This window comes from Haliotis asinina, chromosome 2, assembly GCF_037392515.1.
Source record: "Haliotis asinina isolate JCU_RB_2024 chromosome 2, JCU_Hal_asi_v2, whole genome shotgun sequence".
NCBI lineage: Eukaryota > Metazoa > Mollusca > Gastropoda > Lepetellida > Haliotidae > Haliotis > Haliotis asinina.
In genome coordinates, this window is record NC_090281.1 from 66719603 (window position 1) to 66732033 (window position 12431).

At 41.0% G+C, this 12431-nt stretch overlaps 1 protein-coding gene across 1 annotated transcript in view; it reads left to right on the forward strand.

Annotated features, from left to right (window-relative positions):
• Window positions 1-565: 565 nt before the first annotated feature.
• Window positions 566-12431, forward strand: part of LOC137274184 (CD109 antigen-like) — a 38569-nt gene continuing 26703 nt past the window's right edge. The window contains exons 1-5 of the mRNA XM_067807228.1: window positions 566-687; window positions 1905-2000; window positions 7428-7597; window positions 10351-10376; window positions 11953-12118. Of these exons, the coding sequence (XP_067663329.1) occupies window positions 1939-2000; window positions 7428-7597; window positions 10351-10376; window positions 11953-12118 (424 nt within the window). The 5' untranslated portion in view covers window positions 566-687; window positions 1905-1938. The remainder of the gene's footprint in view (window positions 688-1904; window positions 2001-7427; window positions 7598-10350; window positions 10377-11952; window positions 12119-12431) is intronic.

Genomic DNA, 12431 nt, shown 5'->3' on the forward strand with positions numbered 1-12431 from the left:
ACTAGTTAAGCACTGACGTATGGTGAGAAGTACGTGCTGCTAACTTTATTCCCTTGCATCGTCCTCATTCACCTGACTGGCGACCTTCAACCGGATTATTCACAATGTGATCATATCTTAAGGTATGATGTTTATCGCTTCAGCAAAATGCATATTTCATGAAAATATGAAATGACCACGCCATAGATAACTGTTTTCAGGTCCCCACCCAAACTCATTTGGGTGAAAAAGCGAAGTCTATTGTATGCATGGTTCACCCAGATTCAGTGCTGACATGACCTAAAAAGGGTACACCCGCCCTTCCTTCATAAGAGTGACTGTCTTCTTCTGTCTGAACTGTGTGTAATATATTACTTATCGTATTTCCTTTTGTTCAGTTCAATAACACTGGAAATATCTTATATTCGTATTTATATTCTAAGCGGCAAAGACTACACAAAGTATGTCTTAAGGTGTTCTTCTTAAATGTCTCTACAGGGAGACAAATAATGTTTTTTTCATAACACGTACAATTCAGCTGCTGCAGACGGACCTGCTCGCCAAGCCGTGACGTGCAGGACTCGCGTCACGCAGCTGGGCCCGTGTCACGTGATGGACTAAATAAAAGTCCTTGCCTGTTAGCTGTTACCTGTTGACGCTCTTACATAGCCAGGACAAAATCCGCCGTCTCCTGTGAACAAACAACAGGTAGGTGAATCTCAGTCGTTCACTCTGCCCTCCCCTACGGTTCATACAAAAGTAAGATGAAATTCTTGGTGGCGTGACTTACTTAACACATAGCCATGTACGCAACATAACCGTACTTGTGTAAACGTACAGATGTGTTAATGATATTTCTGACACCAACTATTAATTTAGATTTGATGTCATTATTACACAATGTGACTTGTCTCAACTACAAGTATAGATATCCTGAGAAAATCCACTAATACATTTCAGAATACAAAACTTTTAAGAGAATGTTAACGTTACGCCTATTCCAAGTACTCTAAACAACATTAACACGTCTGTCTCACCCGAGGCAGTCGAAGTTGGGTTACTTGTCAACGTGATTCATGCCAACTCCCAACGTCCGCATTCATAGTACAGTCACATAACCACTCTGGCTCACGGCGGGGGATGCACTGTGAAACCAAGTCTATGACCACACAATATATAGCTGTCACCCCTGTTCTCTGCATATGTCTGTATGGCAGTCTAATACAGCATGTTATATTCCTTTATCGTAGATGCCTGCATGTATGTGGAGGCTAAGATGTGTGATTTTATTCTTCCATATATTAAGAAAGAAAGACAAACATTAAGGGCGTTTATGTATACTAAAGATCACATACACGCCGTTCTATTGTCCTTACGAATTATGGGGCTTCATTACACACATCAGACATTACAACTCGATTTATGGATAGGTTTGCTTTGTTTTCTGTATTGTACGTTTGAAGGACTCTTCGTTGTCCTGAACATTAGCGCATACGATCTAAAGACAGGTTGAATTAGATCTTTAATGTTGCTCTAGTTCTCCTCACTAAAATTGAATCACGAAACATCGAGATTATATCGATAGACCACCATGCATCTGACAAGCAGAGAGCATGCGCAGCCGTCTTCCGGACACATCCAAAGTTATCACATACCGGCATAACAGCTCTGATCTCTCCCGATGTAACAATTCAATATAAAACCTGTTCTTCAACCCTATCCATGACATAAGAAAGGACGTGTTGTCAATTTGCTCGTACATTAAGGTATGAGTAACACAGACGAAGTAACTAAATTGACCTGTCTTCGCCTTTTTATGCATATTCGTTTTGAAATACTTTTACTTAGTGTCAGGCGTGTCCGCAAATACATGACCAAATATCATGCAGCCAGGTCTTATTTCAATGTTTTGTTCGGTTTTACAGGGCCTGACTATTTGTGAATGGTGGCGACTCAGTAATGATGACGTTGCGGTTGACCTTGTTGCTGGCGGTCATTGTCGGCGCTGTCGGGAATGAAAGGTACGGCTTCACTGTACATTGACATTCACCGTGTGTACATATGACACAGATTTATGGAAAGACGATCGCATGGCTGCTGTAGAAAGTTTTCTGAGAATAATAGGAGCGTTACTTATACACACCCGACGTAAACTGAGACCCTGTTTAGTAGATGTAAGAACGTGCATAATGCTCTATTGGCCCATACTGGTAATAGTTTGTTGGACACAGTCCCGGCGGCGTGACAGTAAGACTTACGAAATACCCTACATGCATGCAAATATTAAAAGCTGTATTGGTAGTGGTACTGATTGTGGACTCTGTGGTGTCTACTGGACGCCTTGGTACGTCTATCTACATGTGATTGTTATTTAAATCATTTTGAAGTTACCTTTGAATCATATATTTCCCAGAAAGAGGTTTATGTACCCGCACATATAACTTGCAAGTGCATATACCAGTACATCAGAAATCTATTCGAGAAGATGGCATAATGTCGTTACTGTCACAACACGTACAAAGTCCACTCAGACACTGCGTATTCGTCTCCGAGAGGCTAGTCTGGTGTCAGCGGAAGGCATGCATTCCTCTGATCAGACATCACAGGCGGGTGGCATGGGTTGGAGATGAGGTTAAATAAATGGTCAGAGCTTTCACCTGTGACTCAAGATCGTCGTGCCCGTAGACATGGCGTTGACAAGGAGATAGATTTCAGGATTCCAGCCGCTACAGCAGGAGTTAAATTATGATTTGGTTTATGATCAGCTGAAATGGAAGAACCTATCTTCTTGTACCATGATGGAAGGTGTGTGCTGCAGGCATGACATTCTGGATGGACTCCGTAGGCTGGTGCAGTCGTACTCCACTTCCAGTTATTTAGGACAGAAAAAGACACACAGCAATATCATGGGCCTCCTGTAATAACCTTAGGTTTCATATTGTTGTGTGTAATCGTCCAAAAGTATGAAGGCAGGTCCGACTCACTCGTACGCTTAAAATGTGCAATCCAAAATACATATGTATGTGTGTGTGCGTGTTATATTTTGGATACACTCGTGTGTGTGTGTGTGTGTGTGTGTGTGTGTGTGTGTGTGTGTGTGTGTGTGTGTGTGTGTGTGTGTGTGTGTGTGTGTGTGTGTGTGTGTGTCTCGATCTCTCTCTCTCTCTCTCTCTGTGATATGACATATAGAATTGGCTATCTGATGATGTTTGTACAATACATATGGCAGGGAAATATATTGAAGTGATTTCCCGCGATTTGCTCTACTCAATCCAGATTGGTTGAATTCCTGGATAATCGCCAATCGACGGCTCACTCAAGCTTATGACAGTGTTATGATTTACGTGAAAACATACGAAATACCTCTGCGGGACGTTGTCTGTCTGTGACGGAACTTATCTTCTCCCTTCCGAAGCATCCTTACTACTACTTGCTTTAAGTTTTCTTAGGGTTTTTCAGAGTGGAATCTATACTTTACTTACCCCAAGAAAGTGTACTCCCAAATATGACATCTGACTACTATCTCAATGGTGTTTTCACAGGAATCATTAGTCGTGGGAGTACGTGATTTACACCGGCTGCATTTGTCACACTTCCATTTTTGTGGAAGCCACGGGTTAGATCGCTGAGTTTGTGTTCTGGGTATTAGGTGCCTGAGCCTGAGGGTGTGGGTTCCAATCCCTTATGGGACTCAAGCTAACAAAAGTACGAAAACGTGCACTTGACTTAGAATGTATAATCCGGGTAACAAGTGATCTTCAGTAACCCATGCTTGTCGTAAGAGCCAACTAACGGAATCGAGTGGTCAGACTCATTGACTTGGCTGACATATGTCATCGAATCCCGATACTCATAACAGTGGTCATTGTATTTTCTGGTCCAAAGCCGATAAGGTACATACCGCCACTATATAGCTGTAGTTCTGCTGAGTGCGGTGTGAAACAACTCAGTCAATCCAAAATATATAACATGTGTGTGTGTCTGTGTCTGTGTCTGTGTGTGTGTGTCTCTGTGTGTGTAATCCCGTACATGAGACAGTCTAAAAATGTGTTTGCAAAATGGCAAACGCACAGGCTAACATTCATTTCATTCCAAATTCAAGGGAAGACAAACACTTGCAACCACTTAATCTATCTAGGTCACAAGCTTAGGGTTAAGAACACAGAAAGAGAACAAGTTCATTTGAATTGTTGTAAGACAGGTTGTTCTACACCCACCAACACCGTCGGTGATGTTCTGTCATTACCATCATATCAGCTGTCCGGCAAAGTGAAGTAAGACAACTCACTCAAGTCTGTCCCAATCCCGCTCCCATCCGAGACAGACTAAAAGTTATCCTCAATTGTGTAAGAGACTATCGCGCATCAGTGAACACAAGCGTCCGGTAAAACGAGAGTCCCTTCACTGTACTAATGTACCCACTGGTGTTTGGCGTATGAACTCTCTTTACGTGAGGCTTGAGGTGGTAGTAGCTCGACACACTCATGGACGTAGATGTTATTCATTGACTACTGCTTTTCCCATGCTTTCAATATGGCCGTGGCTCCGATGCAGTTCGTGTCCACTTCGCTCGCCTTGTTATTACCAGTCGTATAGAATGATGTTTCTTTAAAGATGAATATTAAAATGAATGTGTATGCATATCCTGGGGCAAGAGCGGCTCCCTTACCTTTGGATGACAGGTCATGCTGTTTCTTGACACGCCCGAAAATCATGCGTGTAACCCACGGTTGGTTGACATTCCCTACTCATCGTGAAATATGTGAATATTCAAGTTGAGAGAAGTTAAAACGACACTACTATTTCATTTTACAATCAGCAACACACCACAACTATGTTATTCTTGAACTAAGATTATATAACTTTTGTGAAACATAAACATTGCTTTGGTGTTCATCTTTGATATCAATTCCCCCGGTTTTGAAAAAAAGAACGTGGCGATCACCATGCCCGTCCGCACGTCCGTCAATCCCGTCCCGAATAGCTGAGCCGTTTGACAGTAGCATTTCTACTGGTGATATTCATTCATTTGTTCATTCATTCTGAAATTCTGATCGTCTTCAAAGCAGAGCTGGAAATATCTCGAAACATGCTACAAAGAACAGTCCAGTGTTGAGTTATTGCTTGTGAATGTTTTGGGTATTTACAGCTCGTAAACAACAATTTAATTTATTTATTTGAAAACAGTGAGTCGGAAATGGTGTTTAAATAGCCAAACTCAATTTGCAAACCACGCCAAAAGTAAGGGATACGTCATCTTAAAAAACTATACAAAAACAGTTTAACTGCAGTAGACATTAGTAGAATGTAGAGGAACAATGGCGTCCATCAAGTTTATAAAATCGCATTATTCTCAGCGAGATTGAAAACTTGACACTGACAAATTTCGATTCTTTTTTTTTTGTTTAATCAAATAAACTTACGAATATATCAAACAATAGTAAGTATGAATGATTTAATTTCGTGAAATTGTAAGGTCACATGGAGATCTATGCCCATAGTAAACGCATATGGCACATGTCCCTTGCAAAATGACGTCGTTGGAACCAAACTGATAAACAAATGACGTTGTTAGGCCTTATTTGACCCATTTCACGTAGTGCGGATATAGGTGTGGTTCTTATGTCCTGAAATCATGAAGTCCTGAAAGGAAAATGACAAACGGTCTTTGTCACCAAGTGTCTCAGTGAAATCTAGCGAAATATATCAGACGTGTGCCGCGCTGGGAAAGGACCATTTGTTTGAAATGTAAACAAAGCCAGGCTCAGATTTCACATGGTACGAAATGACACATTACATCGTAACATTTCAGCATTCAGCAAATATATTGATGGCTATGCTTTCAGTGTAAGGAAAAGGGGGTATGTATTCAAGTATCGGTATTAACCACTTAAAATTTAAGAACAAATGGGATATTTTGCGTATACTTCCCCATTAAGAAACCCCTGCCCATTTACAGTTTACATTGTCTTTTGAGACATGGTGTACTCTAGGTATACGATTGTAAAATTTGGAGATCAGTTCATCTTATAAAAAGAATCTATTGTGTTCACAAACAAATTGAAATTACAATAAGTGCTTCCTTACTGGTTTCAATCCGGTAAAACAGTTCTTTGTTTTTAAATGGATACCCTATCACTGTTGAAATACAGCTTCGGCCGTGCAGATAGCTGTGTCAAGTCAATTAAGTGCAGCAATTTGACCGATCCCAACTGCTACTTCGGCAATACGCGCAAATATACACAGCGGAAATACGATTTTGAATGCTGATACTAGACTTGTGTATGTACTGCGAGTATTAAATGCATGTTGTCGCTTGAAATTTCCAGTGACAGGACATAAACCTACATCTCACCTAAACCACCACCCATAATTTCCTTTCGTGTCACGATGAAAAGAGAATACAATCGTAGTTGGGCAAAGGTCACTCACTGGAGCAAATGTCGAACCTTAAACCCGCACTTGGGATTATGACACAAATAGTTGATGTCGAAAGTACTTGCATCAGTGTCTTTATGTTTTATAAATCTAAGTCTATGAACATCTGAATACAAACTCAAAATGTGCGCATTGTTACATGGACATTTAGACTCGGTTACTAGGGTAAAGAGTAAGAATTATGCGGCCATCACATTGGTCAATATACACAAATACCATGTCTCACCAGGGCACACAAGAATATAAAAATGCGATAAAAATAGTATTGTTTTATTTAGCGTGTGATTAGTTTTTGAAACAGCCAGATCACATACGAAAATAAGCACTGGCAGTACTAAAGAGCAGAACAAACTGACAACAGCAACCTTTATTAACTTATTTCCAAGTTAAGTGGGTATAAAGCTTCTCATTTAGTTAAGTATATCATTCATAAACTGACAGTAGCAGTGACTTAGATTTCACCGTGCCTAAATTTTACAATATGTTCTGTGCCAAAGATTACTCTTACTATCACGACTACGCGCCATGTCAGTACATTTCAGTTTACTTGGTGTTTGTAGATACAGCTTGACAACTCGTATGAGGTCAAGCATGACCATGGCAGCACGATATCTATATCTTCCACTCCATCGTGTAACGTGTCTGGTACTGTAGAGATAACTGAAACGTTTAGCCATCGTCCTAAGCATCCGAAAACGTCATGTTTGATTCCACTGGATCTTGACCGTTGATGACACTTGTCTGACAAACGTGCGTCGCCCCCATTTGTCTTGCAATGGTTAGTGTGGATCACGCAATACCTCGGCTGGTTATGAATAGGCACGTCACATACGGTGGCAAAAGCTATGTCTTCATGTCCAACCACCCAGAAGTTAAATCGATCTTTATGCAAAAACGAAAAGCTAGCTGCCTTCATGTGATCTCTTTACATCTCCAGTGAAAAGGAACGTTAAAGTTTTCCCATTTCTAAGAATTTAGACGTCAACAGCTTTACTGTTTTTCATTTACAGCTCTCCAGGAACATACATAATCACCTTTGCCAAAAAGATCTCCCGGGGACTGCCGTCACCTATCCGAGTACATATTCTGAATGCAACACAGCCAGTGTCAATCCAGATTGCTCTTGTCAACCGTACGTCAGACACCATAATACAGAGTACAACGAAGTCCTTCACACAGGGTACGTTGCTGATATAGATCACTCAAATGCATTCGTGCTGACAGACCTCTTAGAAAAGGGTAAACGGTTGCCATGAACCCAGTGCAACCAGGTCCTTCATACAGGTTAAGTTGTGTTGGTGCTATACCATACAGGACAAGTGGGTACCCCTGTGCATCCATGCATTCGTGCCGAGTACAGAAAAGCACTTCGCGCTGGATGAACGGGTCCCGAATCAACTGCAGACGTCATTATCCACAGAACAGCAAGGGTATTACTCGGGTTTGAACTGCTGGCTTTCCTACACCTGCGCCATTCTTCTGCAATATACTTTGCACAGATCAAATTCGACCCCTATCCACTGTTGATGCCAGCCTTCGGAATACGGTACGTCTGAGGGAAGAGCAGAAGTATAATAATGCATTTTAGATGTCCACCTGTAAACCACAACATAATATGCATTCATGCCATCCATCCATCCATCCATCCATGCACACACACACATACATACACACACACACACATACACACCTACATACATACATGCATGCATACATACATACATACATACATACATACATACATACATACATACATACATACATACATACATACATACATACATACATACATACATACATACATACATACATACATAGTAAGTTCATATATAGTAATTGGGGACGTATCCATTCAGACTCCGTCCTGCCGAGCGAAAGGAGCTGGTTCATACATAGTATGTGGGTAAGTATTCATTCTGACGCCGTCCTTCAGAGCATGGGGAGACCCTTCATACATTGTAAGTTGGGACATATCCGTTCATACATTAAGGGGCATTCTTCATACATAGTAAGTGGAGACGTATCCATTCTGACGCCGTCATGTAGAGCAAAGGGAGATCCTTCATACATGGGTAGTGAGGATGAACCGATTCTGACGCCGTCTTGTAGAGCAAAGGGAGATCCTTCATACATGGGTAGTGAGGATGAACCCATTCTGACGCCGTCATGTAGAGCAAAGAGAGACCCTTCATACATAGATAGTGAGGATGAACCCATTCTGACGCCGTCATGTAGAGCAAAGGGAGGTCCTTCATACATGGGAAGTGAGGATGAACCCATTCTGACGCCGTCATGTAGAGCAAAGGGAGACCCTTTATACATGGATAGTGAGGATGAACCCATTCTGACGCCGTCATGTAGAGCAAAGGGAGGTCCTTCATACATGGGAAGTGAGGATGAACCCATTCTGACGCCGTCATGTAGAGCAAAGGGAGACCCTTTATACATGGATAGTGAGGATGCACCCATTCTGATGCCGTCCTTCAGATCTTCGGGAGATCCTTCATACACTGTAAGTTGGGACACATCCATTCAGGCACCCTTCTCTGGAGCAAAGAGAGATCCTTCATGATCTCTCACAGTAAGATGAGACGTATCCATGGAGATTTACGATATAATACGGGCAGTAACCACTTCGTGCATGTGTAATCATATCCCATTAATATTTCATTCACTTTACCCAGTTAGTATGTTGTAACATTTGAAATTTTAGATGACTGTATTCGCGAGATGTATACATGACAGGCTGAGATAATAACTAGCCTAGGATTACTGTACTTCTTTTCATAATACAGTCTGTAAGATCAATTTATGCAGCAAATCTATTCTTTTTTGTTGAGAGCCCTTTATGGATGACAACTTCTTTTATATAGTGAGCGCGACGTTATCCACAAACTGTGATCGGTATTGTAGTTCCAACTTCTGAAAGAAGGAACGTAATTTCGCAGATCTTGGCTTCAAATTACATTAATTTGTGTAAAAAGCACTTGTACTTTGTTTGAATATCAGTTCCTCTGCCCAGCTTATGCTCGTATTTAACTGTATATCTTGTGTGCACAATTTGCTAGCCTTGAGTCATTGCAAACGGGTTACTATGGCACTTAAGTAGATGTAGATTGGACATGGTGCTTGTCAGCTTGCTCAAAGGGAGCTCTGCACCAGATCTTATATTTGCCTAAGATCCACATCAAACTCTTTAGTATTTACACTGTACGAGTGTGAGACTTTTGTGCAAACATTCCTTTAGCTTCAGAATCACTGGCCCAATGTTTTGTTAGGTGAATTGTATGGGTCTATGCAGTTGAAATGCTCTAACACAGTTGAAAACACAGTTGAAATACAATGATTTGGAATGACACACCCTAAGGTCAGGGTGAGTCATTCAAATTCTGAAGTTGTTCATCTATTTTACAGTTAGCGTTACTGTTGTATTATTAAGCGCTTACGTGTCATACTCCTGTTGACGTTTTAAGGGATAAGAGAATGTTAAATGGCATAAATGTGTAAATGGTGTAAATGTACACTCACCCAGTTTGCGCTTGATATTCCTAAACAAGTTTCTCATATTTTCAAATAATATCTGTAATAGCCAAACTGCAGGAAACAAAATCTGGACATTGGGTTGAACAACATAGTAGCATAGCATAGTACTCTCAGTCGAAAGCTCTTTCGACTGGTGCAGTGCAGTTAATTATACCATCTCTGAGCTAAATGATTCGTTTTATCAAATAAATGAAAGTGTCTTTCGAGCTCAACAACCATGTATAGTTCAAATGTGTAACTCCACTTTCGATAATATATAAGGAGCTGTCTGGTCTTCCACGACCACCTTAATACTGTGGATATGTTACCCAGTACTTACTTTCCACTAACTTCCACTTTCTAACGTCGTTGATAATGGACTTTGGTTGCACTTTTGTTGCTTTTTTTCAGGTCAGCCAGAAACAGTTGATTTCCAGGTAAGAAGTAAAGGCTTTCCATCTATAAACTTACTTAGGGAAACATAATTGTGCATAACATGTAATCAGATCAAATATACGTTTTCTGAAATGTCCTAAAAATAACCTTTAACCATGTAGCAAAAGCACTTTGCATGAAATTGTCACTTTGTCGCATATCGCAAGTGGTACATGCTCTTTGTGCACAATGAACTTACTCAATTTTTGCATGCGTTGCAACCCCTGAATTTCACACACATGATATTGAAATGACTGATTATCCTCTAGCCTCTGATTGTTGTGGAAAACATGTTGATTTTAATGTAAACTGCACTTTTTACGTCATGCCACGGATTACGAAAAGTCAGCGTCTCCTCGCACAGGATATGCTGGAGACCGGAATGGCCCAAAATGAAGCAGTTTGGGTGCTCGGATCATTCCTGACTTATATCCAGTCAGTTCCAGGACTTACACAACCTACTAGGGGAGTATAATATCCGACCCCGACGGCATGCTATACGTCACATTCAACTCCAACGTTACCGACAGACACCTCCTGCCTCGTGCGAGGCGTCTGCGGTAGAGGAGATGTGTTTTGCTCACTGACAAGGATGCACCTGGACAGCTCAGCAGAGAGGACAGGCGGCGATGTGAACGTTGTGTCGACGCGTAGGTTGTTCTAAGTTGACTTTGGCAGCAGCGATATGGTAAACTATCATTGTCAATGGCAATCTGACAAGTCTGCGGTACAGGGATCATAGAGCTTTATGTACAGCCATTCATTTAAGGAGAGAGACATTGCTTCACGCTTCAGCAAGAAAATGCCCGACGGTGTTCATATGTCGCTCGTGCTTTGTCTCAGATCTCCCGAGACAGCAGAACACACCGATAGCCCACTGGCCAGATGTTTCTCCGGACTGTCCCCTATCGGGAACATTTGAGATGAAATGGAGAGCCGTTTACGTTAAGCCTAGGATCAGTCGTTGACGTCAGCTGATTTGCGCAAGCTTTGGTCCCGACATTAAACAACATTCCACACGGTCTCTTCAATCGCTTAGTGTCATCTATGACTCGTCGTTGTCAAGCCTACGTGAACGTTAGTGATGGACACACACTTGATACTGTGATAGTGTGTGTCATGATGCCAAGTTTCATATCCATATTTCCATATTGTCCTGTTAACAGGTTTAACCGTGACTAAGCAAAACACCGCAAATCATGTTATTGTCTTGTTGCATTAAAATTGGCATAACATCCAATAATGCACAGTTACTTTATTCCAGAAGTATATACGATGCATCGTGCAGCGTTAGTCCTAAATTATACAATTGTACGAAACTAGGTGATGGTCAAATTGAAGTGAAAATTCCTCCAGCATATATGCATCTATATTATCTTTGTTTCAGATGTTTCATATAATATCTAACTTGATACTCTGATACAGGTAAAATAGAATTTAGCGACCTATCTAGATATCGCCATCTTACAGCATACAGATTCTTAAATCGAGCTTTCTGTATGCCACGTAACCTAATACTACTCGCTATATGAACTGGGACTTTTTCATACAATACCATTTTCTGTGATGTTGATACAGATACCCAAAGACTTGAAACGACCATGGATATGGAATGAGCTACAGTTCAACTTCACCGGTACCGGTGGCCTCAACTTCACATCGTCAGAGACTTGTGAATTGAGAGAGAAGTCCAAGTCCATCCTCATTCAGACTGACAAGGCAATGTATAAACCCGGGCAAATTGGTACTTACCCATCTTCATATTTACTAAGAATATTTTGCTTACTGTGTACAGTTGAGTATGACTGCATCATTTCGATATCCAAATGTGAATAATCCTGTATGCAGACAGACAATTTATCAAGTGAAAAGGCGAAAGGATTCAGGCGACGTTTGTCTTAGCCGTTGAACTGTACATAAATAATTATGCATGTGTGTTTATGTGTTGCATAGTGCATCAAAGTCTTTAGATGAAATAATTTTATCTTAAGATACTTTACTTCTTTAAGAAGAGTAACCTCCACATGCAAGTAATACATGAAAAACATCGTGAAAGA